The sequence below is a fragment of the Triticum aestivum genome, chromosome 6A (assembly GCF_018294505.1).
Source record: "Triticum aestivum cultivar Chinese Spring chromosome 6A, IWGSC CS RefSeq v2.1, whole genome shotgun sequence".
In the NCBI taxonomy this organism is placed as follows: domain Eukaryota; kingdom Viridiplantae; phylum Streptophyta; class Magnoliopsida; order Poales; family Poaceae; genus Triticum; species Triticum aestivum.
The window spans coordinates 400,548,133-400,568,194 of record NC_057809.1 but is presented as its reverse complement, the minus strand read 5'-3'; the positions used below and the strand labels follow the sequence as shown (position 1 = coordinate 400,568,194).

Here is a 20,062-nt window from a genome sequence, read left to right as displayed (position 1 = left end):
CTAGATATGAATTAGACAAACTGTTCTTTGTTTTAGTTTCAGAACTGTACAGTTGCACAGTTATGCTGTTGTCTCTCAGTATCGAAATTGTTTGGTCCAGCCCATCATCTGTCCCCCTGCTGAAGCACTGTCTTGTTGGTCACTAGTGTTTCTTATGTTTTATCTACACTTTTCCTATACTACAGTACATACTAAGGTGTGATTTTAAGAGCATCTCTAGTGGCTTGTGTATCCCATAGTCTATGTCAAATATAGACCATCAGAGGCCAAAAAATGTGTCCAGCGGCTTGTGTATGTGCTAGTCTAAATTTTAGACATCCACCCGAATCGCTACGCATTGTCCATATTTAGACGACGGAGCGAGGACGTCCAAACAGAGCTGCCCCTTCGCGAGCTCGCTCCCGCGCCGATCTGGAGAAGTTGGAGACAAGAAGACGGCCACGCCACTGCCCCGAGGAGCTCGCCGTCGCTGAGGTACGCTCTGGTTTTTCCGATTCGGAGAGAGGGAGAGTGATTGAAGAGACAGGGCAGGGAGATGGGGCCGATGGCCAAATCCGGCCACCGCCGCCGGCCACTGTCGCCCTTGCGGATGGGGCAGGGAGATGCGAGAGAAGGGGCAGGGGGATGGGGCTCCGGTTGCGAGCGCGGCGCCGGCGGCGAGCATGTGCGCGAGCGGCGGGTACGCCGGCTGCGAGCGGCTGGTGTGAGGGGGATGCGCGAGCTGCGGGGGCGAGCGTGTGCACGAGCGGCTGGGGCGCCGGCTACGAGCAGCGGCTGTGAGGCGCGAGCGGGTGGGGCACGAGCGCGAGCGGCTGTGGGGCGCGAGCGACTGGGGCGCCGGCTGCGAGCAGCGGCTGCGAGCAGTAGCGTGCGCGCGAGCGCCAGCTCTCTGAATATTGATGCTGCTCCCTGTATCTGAATATTGCTGCTGCTCCCTGTATCTGAATATTGGTATTGTTCTCTGAATATCTGAATATTGCTACTACTACTCTTTGTGTGCAGATGGAAAACTCATATGAGCTGGACTCACAGATCAACAACTCCTCATTTCTAGACATGATGAATGTAGGATCGAGTGACACAAATTGTTATGGAACAGCAGATTGTAGCCCACTTGCGGAACAAGTGACGATGCCTCCACAAAAGGGGAAAAAATCTGCGAAACCAAAATCAGCAAAAGGAGCCTCCACAAAAGGGGAAAATTGGTCAACTGTTGAGGACTTGGTGTTGATTCAAGCATGGGCAAACACTAGTCTGGATGCGGTGACCGGGACCGATCAGAATTCAAGTACATATTGGGGTAGGATTTCAGATCACTACGACGCTCACAAAAAACCGTCATGGCCGGAGCGTGGTTCTAATGGACTCACTTGTCGTTACAACGTTATTTCAGCGCTCACGAGCAAGTTCTGTGCATGTATTCAACAGATATTAAATAGAAATTGTAGCGGAATGACTCTCTCTGATAAGGTATGCATCTATCTTCTAATTCGCTTCTAATATACCATGTGTTGTATGGAAGTGTTAACTCTTCATTTCCTTTTTCAGGAAAGAGATGCACACCGCATGTACATTGAACTGGATGAGAAAAAGAAGCCATTTACATTAATGCATTGCTACATAGAGTTTGAGAAGTATCCAAAGTGGCAGACACGTCCGCTTCCTCAGAAGAAACAAAAGAATACCTCGGATGCAAGTCCGAGTACAACCTCCAACGATAAAGACTTCGGCGCATGCACTGATGCTCTTGAAGAAGAGCTAAGACCTCCTGGTACGAAGCATGACAAGAATGAACGTTTGAGGAAAGGTAAAACTTCTGAATCCAATGATAGTGGTTGCAAGTTATCATTAGAAAGTGTGTGGGCACAGAAGATAGAGAAGGATGATATCAAAGAGGCCACAAAAATTGCTCGCTACGCGAGAGCTTTTGAATTGCAAGAGAAGCAGATTGCATTGCAAGAGAAGGAGGATGCACGGAAACAGTTTGAATTAGATGAGAAAATCATGCTCATGGACACATCTCATATGAGTGATGCACATAAGCAATTCTACAAGAATAAACAAGATGAGATCATTGCTCGCTGCCAGAACACATCTGGTTAACCTTCATTTGTTGTTCTGTCTACTATTTCTTATCACTTGAACTATTTGTCACTTGAATTATTTGTCACTTCAACTATTTGTGACTTGAACTATTTGTCACTTCAACTATTTCTTATGCATACATGAAAAACTAGATGAAAGGAAATAGACTACAAAGTTACTTGTACTACATCATTCGTGTCCAAACTTCTGCCAGAGGTGCTCAACTAGATCATCTTGAAGCTGAGAATGTTCATCTTTGTTTCTAATTTGCTGATGCATCTGAATAAATGCACTCAGCTCTTCCGCATGAGTAGAGGACACCCTGACTCTTTCTCCCATTGCCTCATAAGTGTTGTTTTGCTGACCAGTGTGTCGTTCGTCTTCAACTGTCATATTGTGCATTATGACACAAGCTTTCATGACATCACCGATTTCTTTACGTTTCCATCCTTTCGCAGGTCCTCGGACAATGGCAAAACGGGATTGCAAAACTCCAAAGGCTCGTTCCACATCCTTTGTTTGACCCTAGTAAACGGGATTGCAGAACGTTGAAGAACATTCAGATCGTTGTTTGACCCTAGTAAACCAAAGAAAGCATGCCAAATCCAAAGATCTTGGGAAGCAACTGCTTCCAAGATCATTGTGGGCTCTTTCACATGACCTTTAAACATGCCATGCCATTTTTTGGGCAATTTTTCCAGCCCCAATGCATACAATCTATACTCCCTAACATACCAGGGAATCCTCTTTCCTCCCCTATTGCAAGTAATCTTGTAGTATCTTTTTCATTTGGAGATATCAGGTATTGGTCCCCAAAGACTTCACAAATTTTGATCACAAACTTCTTGCAAGCCTCTAGATTAGTAGCTTCTGCAGACCGGATGTAGTCATCGGCACTATCAGCTGCTATTCTATAAGTTAGCATTCGCATTGCTGCGGTCATCTTTTGCAACGGATGCAACCTAAGAAGTCCACAAGCACTTCTTTTTTGCGTAAAATAACCATCATAATCATGTTGAAGTATAGTTTCAGCTATGCGATTAAACAAATTACGAGACATCCTAAACCTGTTCGTAAAAATGTAAATGAAATAGGAAGGTGAAAAATAGGCAAACATTAAGTAAATGTACTAATTACGAACCTTCGCCGAAATAAGTTTTCGGGATAGCGAGGACTTTCTTTGAAGTAGTCATTCCATAGTAGAACAAATCCTGCATCTCTTGCTCGATTGATTGTCTGACGTCCATGCTTGGAACCGCCATGGCGTCGACGATTCCTCTGCTCTTCCTTCTCGCGCTCTGCGAATGCTACAAGAATGAGTTCGTCGTCGTCAGATGAAGACGACGACGAATTCATGAGCATATCCAAAGAAGAAATGTTTTCACTCATCATTCTGTTGTGTGAGAGAAGACAAAGGAATTCAGGAGAGGAATGAGAAGGCACAATCAGGATTGATGAATGAGAGGTGGAAGGGATGGTATATATAGACCTGGAATATAGCCGTTGGAAATAGTCGTTGGAAAAGTAGCTGTTGAAAATATAGCCGTTGGAGACATAGACTACCAAATTTAGACAATCCACTGAAAAACTGAGGTTGTCTAAAATGAAAAAGAATTACACCATTGTGTATGTGAAGATATAGACTACCAAATTTACACAAGCCACTAGAGATGCTCTAACTAGTGCAAAAGTACAGAGGTACATCAAAAGCGTCCATTTTGCAAAGCTCATATCTTACGATAATAATTATTATATGTCACAGTTCAGCGATGCTACGTCAAGATGCACAGGGGCACAGTTCGACAGAAGACTAGCTTTTGTACACAGCTCCTCTCTGTATACAACAACACTGCAAAATCACACGAGGAGGTACTAGCATCTAGGAGCATCGCTTAGCCAAGATCAGGCACGATGAAGAAGTCCTCGTCGTCGGGGATCTCGACGCGGGCCTTCTTGCTCTGGCGCACGCCGGCGGTGGCGGCGACTCTGCTCGGCCTGTAGTAGGCCGCGTCGTCTGCCGCCTGCGAGGCGAAGAACTCGGGGACCTCCATGGTCGCCCTGCCGCCCTTGGGCGCGTGGTCGTGGAAGAGCTCCATGTCCGCGGTGAACCACTCCAGCTCCTTGAAGGCGAGAGGCGAGTCCTTGTGCAGCTGCAAATTAACACGACGTACACCATGAGAACAAGATCGAGACGGAACCCTAAGCAAGGCAAGCACAGAGCACAGAGATGATCGTATCCGTGGTGGGGTTGGATTGCTACCTTGTCGCTGGACTCGTAGTCCGAGAACTGCAGGAGCTCGTCGACGGCCCAGTCCTGCGGCAGGAACTGCGGCGGCGAGGGGACCTGCTGCGCGCGGGCGGCGGGCTGGGGCTCGCAGGAGACCTTGGGCGGGGCGTGGTGGTCGGCGTCGTGGGCGGCGCCGTGGTCCCCGGCGGCGCAGGCGGAGACGGGGCCGAGGCCGACGCGGATGCCGGTGGCGAGGTAGCGCTGGTGGTTCCCGGAGAGCGTGCCGGGGACGTGGATGGGCTCGTCGCAGTCGCGGCAGAAGAGCGCCCGGTCCTCGACGCAGAAGATGAAGGCGGCCTTCTCCTGGCAGATGTCGCAGCGCGGGAGCTTGGCGCCGAGCGCGTCGAGCGGGAGCCTCTGGTGCTTGCTGGCGAGCTTGTTAGCGGCGTGGATCTCCACGTCGCAGCGCGCGCACAGCGCCGCCTCGTCCGCGCAGCACACCACCGTGGCCGCCGCGACGCCGCACGAGTCGCACTGGATCTTCATGCCTCCGCCTTCTTGCTTTCTCGCTGGCCGGAGAGCGCTTTTGCTAGGCTGAGCCGGAGAAGAGATAAGGCTGCTGCGAGGAAGAAGGGGAGGTGGGACTGGCGAGGAGGAGGAGAGGGATCCAGAAGCAGGCGAGCGCGAGTGGTGCATATAAGCGCAGGGCCGAGCACGCAACCGCGCGGGGACAATCAGAGAGCGCCGCACCGAGCAAGAGGGAGGGAGACGAGCTTTGTGGTGGGAAGCTGGCCGCGGGAAACTCGTGGACGCGGGGGAGTTGCACCCCACCGAAAAGCAACAGGGTACGGGCCGGGATTTTGATTTGGTTTGATATTTTGATCCGCTCTCCGCTGACTCGGCACATGCACCCTATTAGGCGAACTCCACCGCGCGACTCTATCCTATCTGCCCCGTCCGTTTGGGGTAAAAGGAAAAAAAAACGGCCCAGCGCGCGGGAGCGAACGGATTTTTGTCCGCTTTGTGTCCGCTTTCGACCCATCCTCAGCCCAAATTTGCGCTGGTTTTGGGGTGAAACGGACAGCGCGCGGACGCACGGACGCGCGGGACGCGCGCGCTTGTCCTCCCCTAGCCCGCCTGTCGGTGGGAGAAACCAAAAACCCCCCGACGGCCATTTGGCGCCATTTCCCCCAAACCCTCCCACGTCCCTCCCCCCACCCCCTCTCTCCCTCGTCCATGGCCGACGCCCCGCCGAGTTCGGCGGCCTGGCCGTCGACCCGACCGCAAAGGTGAAGAAGAAGGCGCCAAGGAAGCCGCGGTCGGAGTACACGCCGGAGGAGATCGCCAAGTTGGACGCGGAATCGGCGAAGAGGAGGGAACGGAGAGCGGCCGTCAAGATGAATGCCGCCGCGGCCAAGTTCGCCGCCCAGCGCGAGGAGCTGGAGGCCGCGCGGCGCAAGGCCGCTACCGACGAGAAGGAGGATCTCGTCAACAAAGCGCACGCCATTCTCATGCTTGGCATGGGCCGTCCGGCGGGGTTCCATGCAGCGGCCGTCGGCCCGGCGAGCACAGGCTCGTCGGTCGCCCGGCCTACGCACTGCCAGTTGCCGACGTCGCGCGCCGCGCCCATGTCGCCCGGCTTTCCTCCACCCAGGCACGACGGCCAGACCCGTTTCTCGGCGTCGCCGGACGTGGGCTTGTTCGCGCCGTCCACACCACGCCCCGCGGCCGTCATCGACCTCAACGTGACGCCTGGGTCCAGCAGCGGCGGGCGGCCTTCCGTCGAGATACAAAGAAAGCAGGCGCGTGCACCGTTCATGGCACCATGCCGGCCCCCGCGTGTTGTTTGATGAAATGCCAACCTCAACGCCGACGGTGGACGACCCCTTCTACAACCAGTATATGAAGGACGTGATCTTCCAGGATGGGCATGGCCGTGCCTACGACCCCGATGAGACCCAAAGTCAGGATGGCCGCGCCCAGTACGTGCCCGATGAAGAGGCCGACGACCGTGCTGACTACGACCATGGTGATTCATGGCATGAAGACGATGACATCTATGTTGAAGGTGAAGATGAAGATGAAGCCAATGATGTTGATATTAGTGGCGCTCCATTGTTCATAGACGAGCTCACCCAAAGAGCGGAAGCACAAAAGAAGCGGAAGAGCATTCGCACTGGTTCATATACACAAGATGAGGACAAGTTGATTTGCTAATGTTGGATGGAGATTAGCCAAGATCCAAGGACCGGCGCGCAACAAAGGGCATTGTTTTTTGGACGAGAGTCCACAAAACATTCCATTAAAGGAAGATGTTTGAGCCCTACCAAATTACAAGCAACCGTGGCATCGGTTCGATTCAAAAAAGATGGTTGTTCATCCAACAAGAGTGCAACAAGTATTGTGCCGCATTTGAGAGCGTTGAAGCACGGCCAGTGAGTGGTCTCGGCGTTGGAGACATGGTATGATCTTCTCTTTCTAGCCCTTGCTATGGCCATGAGACTTCGGCCGTGTATATGTTTGCATGTTCACTTGTTGTTGATCATGTGGTGTAGGCATTTCAATCTTTGGAGGCATTCAAGGCCCCGCACAATGACAAGCCATTCACTCTTACGCATTGTTGGACGATCATCAATAATTGCCCTAAGTTCAAGGATCAATACCGTGAACTTCAAAGGAAGAGAGGCAAGAAGACGGCCAAGTTCGCCGGAGGTGGGGATGGCGAGGCGTTGAAGAGGCCGAGGGGCAAGACCAACTCAAAGATGGACGACATACGTGACGCCTCATCCATGGCCTTGCATGAGACTTTGCATGGCATGATGTCATATAAGGATGTGAGGGATAAGAAGAAGCAGCAAAGCAAGAACGAGCAAATGAAGCAATACCTAGACCTCCAACGACAGAAGTTTGAGATGGAGGAGGCGGCCAAGAAGAGGAAGATAGATATGGAGGAGGCGGCCCGGCAAAGGAAGCTCGACATGGAAGAGGCCGCCCGACAAAGGCAGCTCGACATCGAGGCCGACAACGTCAAGGCCAGGCAGAGGCAGCTCGACGTCGAGGCCACCAATGCCGCCACCAAAGCGAAGGAGGTGGCCCTTGCGATCATGAGCGTGGACTTGTCGAAGATGAGCGACAAGACGAGGGTCTGGTTCAAGGCCAAGCAGAAGGAGATGCTCGACGCCGAAGGCCTGAACTAGGTCGTCCGATCGGCGTGGCCGTTCTTTTTGGAGGCTGGCATGGGTGCCGCCCGCCCGCTGGGCCGCTGGCAGTGTGCCGGCGAAAAAACATTTATTTTGGAGGCTGGCTGTGTTGCCGGCCGCTGGCTGTGTTGCCGGCGAGGACAACTATTCATTTTGGAGGCTGGCTGTGTTGCCGGCCGCTGGCTGTGTTGCCGGCGATGGTCGTGTAGGCCGCTGGCTTTGTTGCCGGCGTGATGAACTCGGGTCGTGAACTGGGGCTTGTCATTTGAAACGTCTCTTTTTTTGAAATAGACGCGGACAGGATGGGGCAAAAGAATGCGGCCACGCGCTGGGCGCACGGCCACCGCATCCCAGGACAGGCCCGAACACGACTTCAAATCTCTACCCAAAGGGACAAAAACCGGATAAAACGGACGTCTATTTGGGGTCGCGCGGTGGAGTTGGCCTTATAAAAATCTACGAGGAACGTGTGGTTGTAGAGCCAGTCTGCTGCCTGCTTTGCTTCTTCTTCTTTTTTTTAGAGAAAACACCTCCCATTTGTTAACAATTAATCAAAGGGTTATTACAATAATTTCTTACAACAACAACAGCCATGCAGGACGGAAAACTATTATAAAGAATATCCTACGACCTATTTTCAATGCTAAATTTCGCAATCTGATGTGCAACCCTCCGATTGATTTTCTTCAACTTAAAATTATCACGGCATGGAGGAGTTACACGTAAGGCCCGCTGCATGTGAGAAGTATCAAACAGATTTTGGTATCATGTGATTATGGTTATGATATTTGTATTTTGTAATTCATAGTAATAAACAGATTTCTGAGTTTTGAAAATTGTGGGTTCATATGGTAACGTACTATAGCCTTGTGTGCGACAATTTCATTTGTAATCCTGCAAAAAAAATCATTTGTTATTTTCACTCAGCTCAGACATTATCTTGTACATATCAACCTTGTTTATGGGGTTTACAGATCTTGTATATGTGTGAATATTTCAATTTTGTTGGAACTTGCTAACATGATTTTCATTAGATTACGATATCATAATCATAAGATCCTAGCACGAGAGAATTCTTGTTCTGATGCACGCAAACTTGGAAACTGTCCCAACTACATAACCTAACATTGTTACTGCATTTGTTTTCATCAAGTTATAAGAAATCAATCCATTTTAAGGACAACATGGTGTTTTGTGTCAAGGGTATCTTTGATTCGCGAGGTTTTGAAAACACGAGAATAGTGTAGAAATGCATGTTAACGACAAGTAGTGATGTTCCCAACATATGTTGTCTCTCTTTTCTTAACTTGAAGGTCTGGTATTGTTATCGACATGGCTATTGAGTTGAAGTACTCATGGTCTTTTTGAAACATGGGAGTCTATTCATGCAGGAATATAGAAAACATAGGATTGAGATGTTATAACTCTCTACAATCTTACAAAGGAACACAAGGGATTCCAAAGAACCAATGCATGCCTACTCGTCAAAAGATTTCACCCTTTGTTCTTCGGGTGGAAACTACAACTTATGTCATTTGCATCGTTTCTGGTCCACAGAGACTTGTGAATGTCTGCAGACATGACTCTTGGGATGCTCTACGTAAATTTTGCAACTATATGAAGATAAGATTGTTTGTGTTAGGTGTAAAGAAAATAAACCTGTTAGGTCTACCATCTTGTTGGAAACCATAGAAAATTAGGAAGTAATACATCAATTAACATAATTATTTTTAATTGCATTCCTACCAAGTGGTGTACGAGCCTGGATTTTGATTTGGTTTGATATTTTGATCCGCCATGTGCTGACTCGGCACATGCACCCAAGGGGAAATTCATGTGATAAAAATCTACGAGGAACGTGTGGTTGTGGCAGTCTGTTGCATGCTTGCTTCTTCTTTTTTGAAAACACCTCCCATTTGTTAATAATTAATTAAAAGGTTATTACAATAATTTCTTACAACAACAATAACAACAACAACCATGCAGGGCGGAAAATTATTGTATGGAATATCCTCTAACCTACTATCAATGTTAAATTTCGCAATCTGATGTGCGGCCTCATTGGCCCTCCGTTTGATTTTCTTCTACTTAAAATTATCAAGGCACAGAGGAGTTACACGTAAGGCCCGCTGCATGTGAGAAATATCAAACAGATTTTGGTATCATGTGATTATGCTTATGATATTTGTATTTTGTAATTCATAGTATAAATCAGATTTCTAAGTTTTGAAAATTGTGGATTCATATGGTAACGTACTATAGCCTTGTTCGCGACAATTTCATTCTTTATCCCACAAAAAAGATCATTTGTTATTTTCACTCAACTTGGACATTGTCTTGTACATATCAACCTTGCTTATGGGGTTACAAATATTGTATATGTGTGATTTTTTGAACTATTTTTTTGGAACTTGCAGACATGATCTTTCATTATATTATGATATCATATAATCCTAGGACCAGAGAATTCTTGTTCAGATGAATGCAAACTTGGAAACTGTCCCGACTCCATAACCTACCATTGTTATTGCCTTTGTTTTCATCAAGTTATAAGATACCAATCCATTTTAAGGACAACACGGTGTTTTCTGTCAAGGCTATCTTTAATTCGCAAGATTATGAAAACCCGGGAATACCGCAGAAAAGCACGTGTAAGGACTAGTAGTTGAAAGATCGAGGATGTCGCCTAGAGGGGGGTGAATAGACGCTTTAAAATAATTACGGTCTAGGCTTGAACAAATGCGGAATAAACCTAGCGGTTAATTTGTCAAGCACAAAACCTACAACAACTAGGCTCATGCAACTAATGCTAAGCAAGATAAACAACTAAGAGATAGCAAGATATATGACCAAGAACAATATGGCTATCACAAAGTAAAGTGCATAAGTAAAGGGCTCGGGTAAGAGATAACCGAGGCACGCGGATACGATGATGTATCCCGAAGTTCACACCCTTGCGGATGCTAATCTCCGTTTGGAGCAGTGTGGAGGCACAATGCTCCCCAAGAAGTCACTAGGGCCACCGTAATCTTCTCACGCCCTCGCACAATGCAAGATGCCGTGATTCCACTAAGGGACCCTTGAGGGCGGTCACCGAACCCGTACAAATGGCAACCCTTGGGGGCGGTCACCGAACCCGTACACTTTGGCAACCCTTGGGGGCGGTCACCGGTACCCGTCAAATTGCTCAGAGCGATCTCCACAACCTAATTGGAGACCCCGACGCTTGCCCGGAGCTTTACACCACAATGATAGAGCTCCAAACACCACCAACCGTCTAGGGCGCCCGAGCACCCAAGAGGAACAAGCTAAAGGGTACCAAGCACCCAAGAGTAATAAGCTTCTCAACTTGTAACTTCCACGTATCACGTGGAAAACTCAAACCGATGCACCAAATGCAATGGCAAGGGCACACGGAGTGCCCAAGTCCTTCTCTCTCAAATCCCACCAAAGCAACTAATGCTAGGGAGGAAAGTGAGAGGAAGAACAAGAAGGAGAACACCAAGAACTTCAAGATCTAGATCCAAGGGGTTCCCCTCATATAGAGGAGAAAGTGATTGATGGAAGTGTGGATCTAGTTCTCCTCTCTCTTTTCCCTCAAAAACTAGCAAGAATCCATGGAGGAATTGAGAGTTAGCAAGCTCAAAGAAGGTCAACAATGGGGGCAAAAACGAGCTCAATAGATAGGGAACCATTAGGGAAGAAGACCCCTTTAAATAGGTCCCCACGAATCTGCCCGTTATGAGTAGAATAACATAGGAGCGGTACAACCACTATGAGCATCGGTACAACCGATAACAGGCAATAAGCGGTACAACCGGCCCACAACCGCCCAACATCCGCACCACAACAGAGACTAGTCCGGTGGTTGAGCGGTACATGGACGGTACAACCTCCGGACCAATTCTGGAGCGGTACAACCGCTCCAAACACCGATTGTACTGGTCAACCAGTACAACCTCTCCATGGGGCGGTACAACCTCTCTATGTAAAACAGGTGAAATCAAAACAGCCACAACTTTCGCATACGAGCTCTGAATTCGATGAAATCAAGTTTGTTGGAAAGCTAAGGACAAGAGTAAACACAATCTTGATAGAAATATCAAGAAATAGCAATTGAGAAAATACCCAAAATAAAATGGTGAGAACCCTTTCTCAACTAAGACCGGTTGTAACATCCCAAATTTTCAATTTGGAATGTTATACATTAGATCATCTATGCATATCATATTTTAATTTTTGCATTTTGGTAGATCCTAGAAATTCTACGCAACTCAAGGACCCACGGAGAGAGTTGGGGATTTCGTTATTTTCATATTTGAGTTTTCTCAAATTTTGAGAATAGGATCATTTGATTTTGTTATTTTATCGTCAATTATTCTATTACAAAAATATGAGAGAGGGAATAAAATGACTTTCCCAAAATAAAGAAATATTGAGGATTTAATAATAAAATCAAATAAGATTTTATTTCGAAGTTTTTCGTTATTTTATTTGAATTTAGGAAAAATGTGCATTTTTCAAAATTGCATTTAGGCCCCAAATAAATGTCCACCTTGTGCGGCTTGATCTTAGAAGCCCGAGAAAATTTATTTCGGGATTTTTGGAGTCAGTTTAGTATTTATTTTTATTTTTCTTCTGCGCGTAATTATTTAAAAAAACGAACCGACCTAGGGGCCGTGTCCGACCCGGACTCTCGGCCCGCTAGGCTTTATAAGCCGGGGGGAAGCCCAGCCAGCCTCAGCCCACGCCCCCGAACCCTAGCCAGCGCCGCCCCGCCGCCGCCAGCGCCCGCCGCCGCCGCCGCCGCGCGCCCGCCGTCGCCGCCTCACGCCGCCCGAGGTGCGCCTCGGTATCCGCGCCGGTTTATTTATTTTTTTAATTTTTTTCGAAAAACCGTCTGGTTTTTCCGTTGGTTTTTTTAAATTCAGTTTTTTTAATAGATCAGTTTTTCCGATTTATTAATTTAGCGAGCGTTCGTCCGTTCGTTCGTTCTAGTGAACGTTCGTCATTTTTCTTTTTCTCGGATTTCATCCGCGATTTTTCTGATCGCGATTCCTGATCCGATTTTCTTTTTAGTATAACTTTTCGCTCGTTTATCGGAATCAGGCGATTCAAGCGCCTGGAGTTTCGTCTCAAAACCCTCTATCCGTTTAACCAACTTAAACAAGTTTTTGCTACTGTAAAATTTGTCTTAGATCCAGATTAGTAGAACGAACTTGTTTTCTTTCGCCGTTTGACTTTCGTTGCTTCGTTCGATTTGATTCTTTTTGCAAACCGGAGTTCTTAAGTTGAACCTTCTGGTTAGATCTCTTATTTGAGTTTTACCTGTGCATTAGATGAGTACTCATTGTATGCACGTTTGTTTGTTTGCGATAGAGTATCCGGAGTGCGCCGCCTGTTACTTTGAATCGCTAGGTTTCCCGGATCATCAGCAAGGCAAGTAACACTTTGATCATACCTTCTCTACTACCCAGTTTTATTGCATTAGATCAATCCACACACATTGCATGATTAGGATCTAATTAAATTGTGGGATGGGAAGTAGATGAGGTAGTACCTATTACCAGTTTATTTTTCAAACCTTTGGGAGTTACTTCTACGTTTGCTTATCATGCCATGCTATGCTAGTAGACGTGGATTGGGTGAGTGAAATCCATTGACAGATGTGAGATTGTTAATTAATGGTTTATCTAAGGTGGCAACTTAAACACACATCTGGGTGGATTGAGGCACCTGGGTATTCCAGGACTTGCCTGTTTTCTTTTGGACCGCCACCCAGGCTCAAAGGGATCATAAGACTATTCATACTAGAAACTTCCGTGTGCAACCACAAGCTATTATGGGCCCTAGCATAGTTGACTAAGTTGTGCGAACTCTTACAGTGGTAGACTAGCAGATGTAGGGGATGTAGGTGGTACGCTCTACCCGATCGTAAGGTGCTAGTGCTTCTGAAAGACTATGTCTCGGTCATCCGTCTTCTCAAACACCCTGTAGTGCGAGAAACCAAATGGAGGTGATCGAGTCTTGTGGAGAAAAGTGCGCAAACGTCTGCAGAGTGTAAAAACAAATCATGATTAGCCGTGTCCCCGATTATGGACATCTTGAGTATCTAGTACTTGGATTATCATGTGAATCTCAACATGTTACTCTAAATTAATTTTGTTGGGTTATGTTTAATGATGATGCTTAATTGGGATTGAGAATGCTGTCAACCATTCTCAATGTTTAACAACTACCATGATAGTTAAATAAAATTATTCCTTTGAAGTAGGGAAAAATTGGCTTTACGCAAAAACTGTAACCATAGAGCTTTCCACCAGCCAAATATGCATATAGTATAGCTGTTTCATTCCATTACTCTCTATGTGTTACCTTGCCAACATATTCCATGTGCTGACCCGTTTTCGGGCTGCAACATTAATGTTGCAGACTTTTCAGACGATGATTAAGGGGTTTTTAGGTCGTGATTCTATACTCAGTGATGCCGTTGGAGTTGATGGACTCACTTATCTTCCAAGCCTTCCGCTGTTATCGTTATTAGATGGCCTTAAGCCATATTTATTGTAATAAGTTCTCTTCTGAGACACTCGATGTAATAAGTGTGTGATTGCTACTCTGCTATAAATCCTCCGAGTACTATGTGGTGTCAGCATTACTGATCCAGGGATGACACCGGAGCACAGAGATCAGACTGTTTGAGGTCTGGTCGCTACAGAGATGGTATCAGAGCACACGCTGACTGTAGGACACGACCACTAAGCTAAAAGACCTAGATCACTATTCACTCTCTTCTCTTCTGACTCCTTATCTTTTCTACTCTTTAGGATGGCGGATGCAAGGAACAAGTTCACACAACCGGATGAAGATACACCCTTTGGACGACACTTGAAGGAAGTCACTAGATACCTGAACATAGGAGTACCAAGCTTCACGGGAACCTACAACGCCACTTTACCTGAAGAAGAGCGCTGGATGATTCAAGTTCAAGTTCCAGGAAGGACGTTCATGCCAGTCACTGAGCCCATAGAGTTTTCTTTTGATGCACCTGTTGGGTTTCGTAGTAATTTCAAAAAAATTCCTACGCACACGCAAGATCATGGTGATGCATAGCAACAAAAGGGGAGAGTGTTGTCTACGTACCCACGCAGACCGACTGCGGAAGCGTTGACGCAACGTAGAGGAAGTAGTCGTACGTCTTCCCGATCTGACCGATCCAAGCACCGTTACTCCGGCACCTCCGAGTTCTTAGCACACGTACAGCTCGATGACGATCCCCGGGCTCCGATCCAGCAAAGCATCGGGGAGGAGTTCCGTCAGCACGACGGCGTGGTGACGATCTTGATGTTCTACCGACGCAGGGCTTCGCCTAAGCACTACAACGATATGACCGAGGTGGAATATGGTGGCAGGGGGCACCGCACACGGCTAAGGAACGATCACGTGGATCAACTTGTGTGTCTAGAGGTGCCCCCTGCCTCCGTATATAAAGGAGCCAAGGGGGAGGGGGCCGCCGGCCAGGAGGAGGGCGCAGGAGGAGTCCTACTCCTTCTAGGAGTAGGACTCCCCCCCCCCAATCCTAGTTGGACTAGGATTCCCCGAGGGGGAAAGAGAGAGAGGGGGGCCGGCCACCTCTCCTAGTCCTAATAGGACTAGGGGAGGAGGGAGGCGCACGGCCACCTTGGGCTGCCCCTTTCTCCTTTCCACTAAAGCCCATAAAGGCCCATATGGCTCCCGGGGGGTTCCGGTAACCTCCCGGTACTCCGGTAAAATCCCGATTTCACCCGGAACACTTCCGATGTCCAAATATAGGCTTCCAATATATCAATTTTTATGTCTCGACCATTTTAAGACTCCTCGTCATGTCCGTGATCACATCCGAGACTCCGAACTAACTTCGGTACATCAAAATGCATGAACTCATAATAACTGTCATCGTAATGTTAAGCGTGCGGACCCTACGGTTCGAGAACAATGTAGACATGACCGAGACACGTTTCCGGTCAATAACCAATAGCGGGACCTGGATGCCCATATTGGCTCCTACATATTCTACGAAGATCTTTATCGGTCAGACCACATAACAACATACGTTGTTCCCATTGTCATCAGTATGTTACTTGCCCGAGATTCGATCGTCGGTATCCAATACCTAGTTCAATCTCGTTACCGGCAAGTCTCTTTACTCGTTCCGTAATACATCATCCCGCAACTAACTCATTAGTTGCAATGCTTGCAAGGCTTATATGATGTGCATTACTGAGAGGGCCCAGAGATACCTCTCCGACAGTCGGAGTCACAAATCCTATTCTCGAAATACGCCAACCCAACATCTACCATTGGAGACACCTATAGAGCTCCTTTATAATCACCCAGTTACATTGTGACGTTTGGTAGCACACAAAGTGTTCCTCCGGAAAATGGGAGTTGCATAATCTCATAGTCATAGGAACATGTATAAGTCATGAAGAAAGCAATAGCAACATACTAAACGATCAGGTGCTAAGCTAATGGAATGGGTCATGTCAATCAGATCATTCAACTAATGATGTGACCTCGTTAATCAAATAACAACACTTTGCTCATGGTTAGGAAACATAACCATCTTTGATTAACGAGCTAGTCAAGTAGAGGCATTAGATGAGTACTTATTGTATGCTTGTTTGTTTGTCTATGATAGAATACCCGGAGTGCGCCGCCTGTTACTTAGAATCGCTAGGTTTCCCAGATCATCAGCAAGGCAAGTAACACTTTGATCATACCTTTCCTACTACCCAGTTTTATTGCATTAGATCAATCCTCACACATTGCATGATTAGGATCTAATTAAATTGTGGGATGGGAAGTAGTTAAGGTAGTACCTATTACCTATTTACTTACAAACCTTTGGGAGTTACTTCTACGTTTGCTTATTATGCCATGCTATGCTAGTAGACGTGAATTGGTTGAGTGATATCCATGATAGATGTGAATTTGTTAATTAATGGTTTATCTAAGGTGGCAACTTAAACACACATCTGGGTGGATTGAGGCACCTGGGTATTCCAGGACTTGCCTGTTTTCTTTTGGACCGCCACCCAGGCTCAAAGGGATCATGAGACTATTCATACTAGAAACTTCCGTGTGCAGCCACAAGCTATTATGGGCTCTAGCATAGTTGATTAAGTCGTGTGAACTCTTACAGGGTTGACTAGCAGATGTAGGGGAAAGTAGGTGTAACGGTCTATCCATCGTAAGGTGCTAGCACTTCTGAAAGACTATGTCTCAGTCATCCGTCTTCTCGAACACCATGTAGTGCGAGAAACCAAACGGAGGCGATCGAGTCTTGTGGGGAAAAGTGCGCAAACCTCTGCAGGGTGTAATAAACTAATCATGGTTAGCCGTGTCCCCGGTTATGGACAATCTTGAGTATTTAGTACTTGGATTATCATGTGAATCTCAACATGTTACCCTAAATTAATTTTGTTGGGCTTTGTTAATGAAAATTTTAATTGGGATTGAGAATGATGTCAACCATTCTCAATGTTTAACAACTACCATGATAGTTAAATAAATTTATTCCTTTGCAGTAGGGGAAAATTGGCTTTACGCAAAACTATAATCGTAGAGCTTTCCACCAGCCAAATATGCATATAGTATAGTTGTTTCATTTCATTACTTTCTATGTGCTACCTTGCCAGCATATTCCATGTGCTGACCCGTTTCGGGCTGCAACGTTAATGTTGCAGACTTTTCAGACGACGATTAAGGAGTTTTTAGGTCGTGGTTCTATACTCAGTGATGCCGTTGGAGTTGATGGACTCACTTATCTTCCAAGCCTTCCGCTATTATCGTTTTTAGATGGCCTTAAGCCATATTTATTGTAATAAGTTCTCTCTTGAGATACTCGATGTAATAAGTGTGTGATTGCTACTCTGTTATAAATCCTTCGAGTACTGTGTGGTGTCAGTATTACTGATCCAGGGATGACACCGGTGCATAGAGATCAGACTGTTTGAGGTCTGGTCGCTACAGAGATGGTATCAGAGCACACGCTGACTGTAGGACACGACCACTAAGCTAAAGACCTAGATCACTACTCACTCTCTTCTCTTCTGACTCCTCATCTTTTCTACTCTTTTAGGATGGCGGATGCAAGGAACAAGTTCACGCAACCGGATGAAGATACACCCTTTGGACGTCACTTGAAGGAAGTCACTAGATACCTGAACATAGGAGTACCAAGCTTCACCGGAACCTACAATGCCACTTTACCTGAAGAAGAGCGCTGGATGATTCAAGTTCAAGTTCCAGGAAGGACGTTCATGCCAGTCACTGAGCCCATAGAGTTTTCTTTTGATGCACCAACTTGGAGTCTAGGAAAGAGCATGGCAGCTCACATCGCCATGGGACGCATTGGAGAAGTCTAGCGCAATGATCTCAAGGATACTATCTACCAGATTTGTGGGTGCCGAGATGTGCACTGGGAGATGATCAGCATCAGAAAGGATAGATCAATTGCAGCTTTTATCCAGGAGTTAAACCAGCACATTCGACAACAGGAGAACCAGATGTGCGCCGACATGATAGATCTTAAGAAGGCTAAGACAAGAATCAAGGAGCTGGAGGAAGAACTCAAGGCTACACGTGAAGATTATGAAGAGGAAATTGAAGTATTGGTGGATAAGAATGCCTACCTAACTATGAAGCTAGCAGTATTTATGAGAGACCCTACACCAGTAGATGAAGACGAAGAACCCAAGGAGATTAGCCCGGAAGACTACATCATCATCGACGACACAGACTCGGACCCAGACGAAAGCGATGAGGACTATGTTGATGAAGCTGGAGCAGATATCATGGAGTCTGCAACTGAAGAATATTTCTAGTAGACCACCTCATCAGTAGTAGTAGTCCACTATGTAAATATAGTAGTCCGAGCACTTTTGCGATAGTTAGATCGATTGTATGCCCTTGTTTGATTGAATGAAGTGAATTGTTTGCTTTTGCCTCGTGTGCATATGGATAGTGTTTTATCTTTAGACCCCCTCTATTCTTACATATCATCTTTTCTAAACCCTGAGATGCCTCCGGGACGTGACCCCGGATTTACCTTTCCACCGAAGCTCACCCAGTTGATCCAGCAGCCGAACACTTTGATGCAGTTGCTAGTCCAGAATCAGAATCAGGGGAACAACAACAACAACCCACCACCACCACCACCACCTGTTGATCACTTAGCCCGTTTCCTTAGGCTAAATCCGCCGGTGTTTTCCAGTAGCACCGAGCCGATAGTAGCAGATGATTGGCTCCGCAAGACAGCTAGAGAGTTGACCACAGCAGGATGCACGGATGCGGAGAAGGTGAAGTTTGCCGCACATCAGCTTGAAGGACCCGCAGCATCATGGTGGGAGAATTTCACAGCCACTTTCCCTGTCGACACTGTCACATGGGACCAGTTTCAGCAGGCCTTTCGTACTGCCCATGTTTCAGCAGGAGCTATGGCCATGAAGAAGCGTGAGTTTCGCAACTTGCGCCAAGGAGGACGGACAGTAGGCCAGTATGTGGAGGACTTTAGTAAGTTAGCACGTTATGCCCCAGATGACGTTGCTACGGATGCAGCTAAGCAGGAGAAGTTTCTGGAAGGACTGAATGATGAGTTGAGCATGCAGTTGATGGTAGCAACCTTCAACAACTACCAGGAGTTGGTAGACCGTGCTCTTATGATTGAAGGCAAGCAGCAGCAAATTGAGAATCGCAAGAGGAAGTATGGACAAGGGAAGTACAATTCAGGAGCTCAGCAGAAGCCACGTTTTACCCCTAGACCGGGAGGACATTTTCAGCATACCCATGGAGGAGGTAGCTCGCACAATCACAATGGCACCAGGAATGGTAATGGGAATGGAGGAAGCAATGGCCAGAATCGCACCAACCCATCAACCCCAGCCAAGAAGGACCTGAGCCAAGTCACTGCTTTAAGTGTTCAGAAGACCGGACAATTATGCAATGAATGCCCTGAATGCAAATGGAAATGGGCAATGGAAGCTCTGGGAAGAAGCCGAACCCTTTCAACAGGGACAGGTGAACCACGTTAGCGTGGAGGGAGGTTGAAGCTCAGCCGATGCAGTAATAGGTAAGTTTTTGGTTAAGTCATTTACTGCACTCGTTCTTTTTGATACTGGTGCATCGCATTCATACATCTCAAGGGGATTGTGGATAAGTTAACCTATCAACCCAGCCCTTAGGTCACCCATGTTAGTAACCTCGCCTGGAGCAGAAGTATGTGGCTTAGTCTATGGTGTGATCGGTTCCATTAAGGATTGGTAACTATGTTTTTCCCTCAGACCTAATAGTATTGGAATCCAAGGATTGGATGTGATATAGGCATGGATTGGTTATCAAAGTATGAAGGAATATGGAATGTGCTAGTAAGTCAATTTTGCTTACCACCCCAGAAGGGAGAAGGATCAAGTATGTATCCCGGCATGTGCCAAAAGGGACTCAAGTAAATTGTTTAACAGGAGTAGTGCAGGAGGAAGTACCAGTGGTAGGGATTTCCTTGAAGTATTTC

General features: G+C 47.0%; 2 protein-coding genes across 2 annotated transcripts; one reads left to right on the top strand and one right to left on the bottom strand.

The window, feature by feature from the left end:
* Positions 1-321: 321 nt before the first annotated feature.
* LOC123127648 (glutathione S-transferase T3) lies at positions 322-2,832 on the top strand. The gene is made up of 3 exons (XM_044547412.1): positions 322-474; positions 1,003-1,470; positions 1,549-2,832. The coding sequence occupies exons 2-3, from the start codon at positions 1,003-1,005 to the stop codon at positions 2,101-2,103; spliced, it is 1,023 nt and encodes a 340-aa protein (XP_044403347.1). The 5' UTR covers positions 322-474; the 3' UTR covers positions 2,104-2,832.
* Positions 2,833-3,640: 808 nt separating this feature from the next.
* Positions 3,641-5,106, bottom strand: LOC123127650 (B-box zinc finger protein 25). The gene is made up of 2 exons (XM_044547413.1): positions 4,346-5,106; positions 3,641-4,235 (listed from the first exon to the last, which is right to left on the bottom strand). The coding sequence occupies exons 1-2, from the start codon at positions 5,006-5,008 to the stop codon at positions 3,978-3,980; spliced, it is 921 nt and encodes a 306-aa protein (XP_044403348.1). The 5' UTR covers positions 5,009-5,106; the 3' UTR covers positions 3,641-3,977.
* Positions 5,107-20,062: the final 14,956 nt, after the last annotated feature.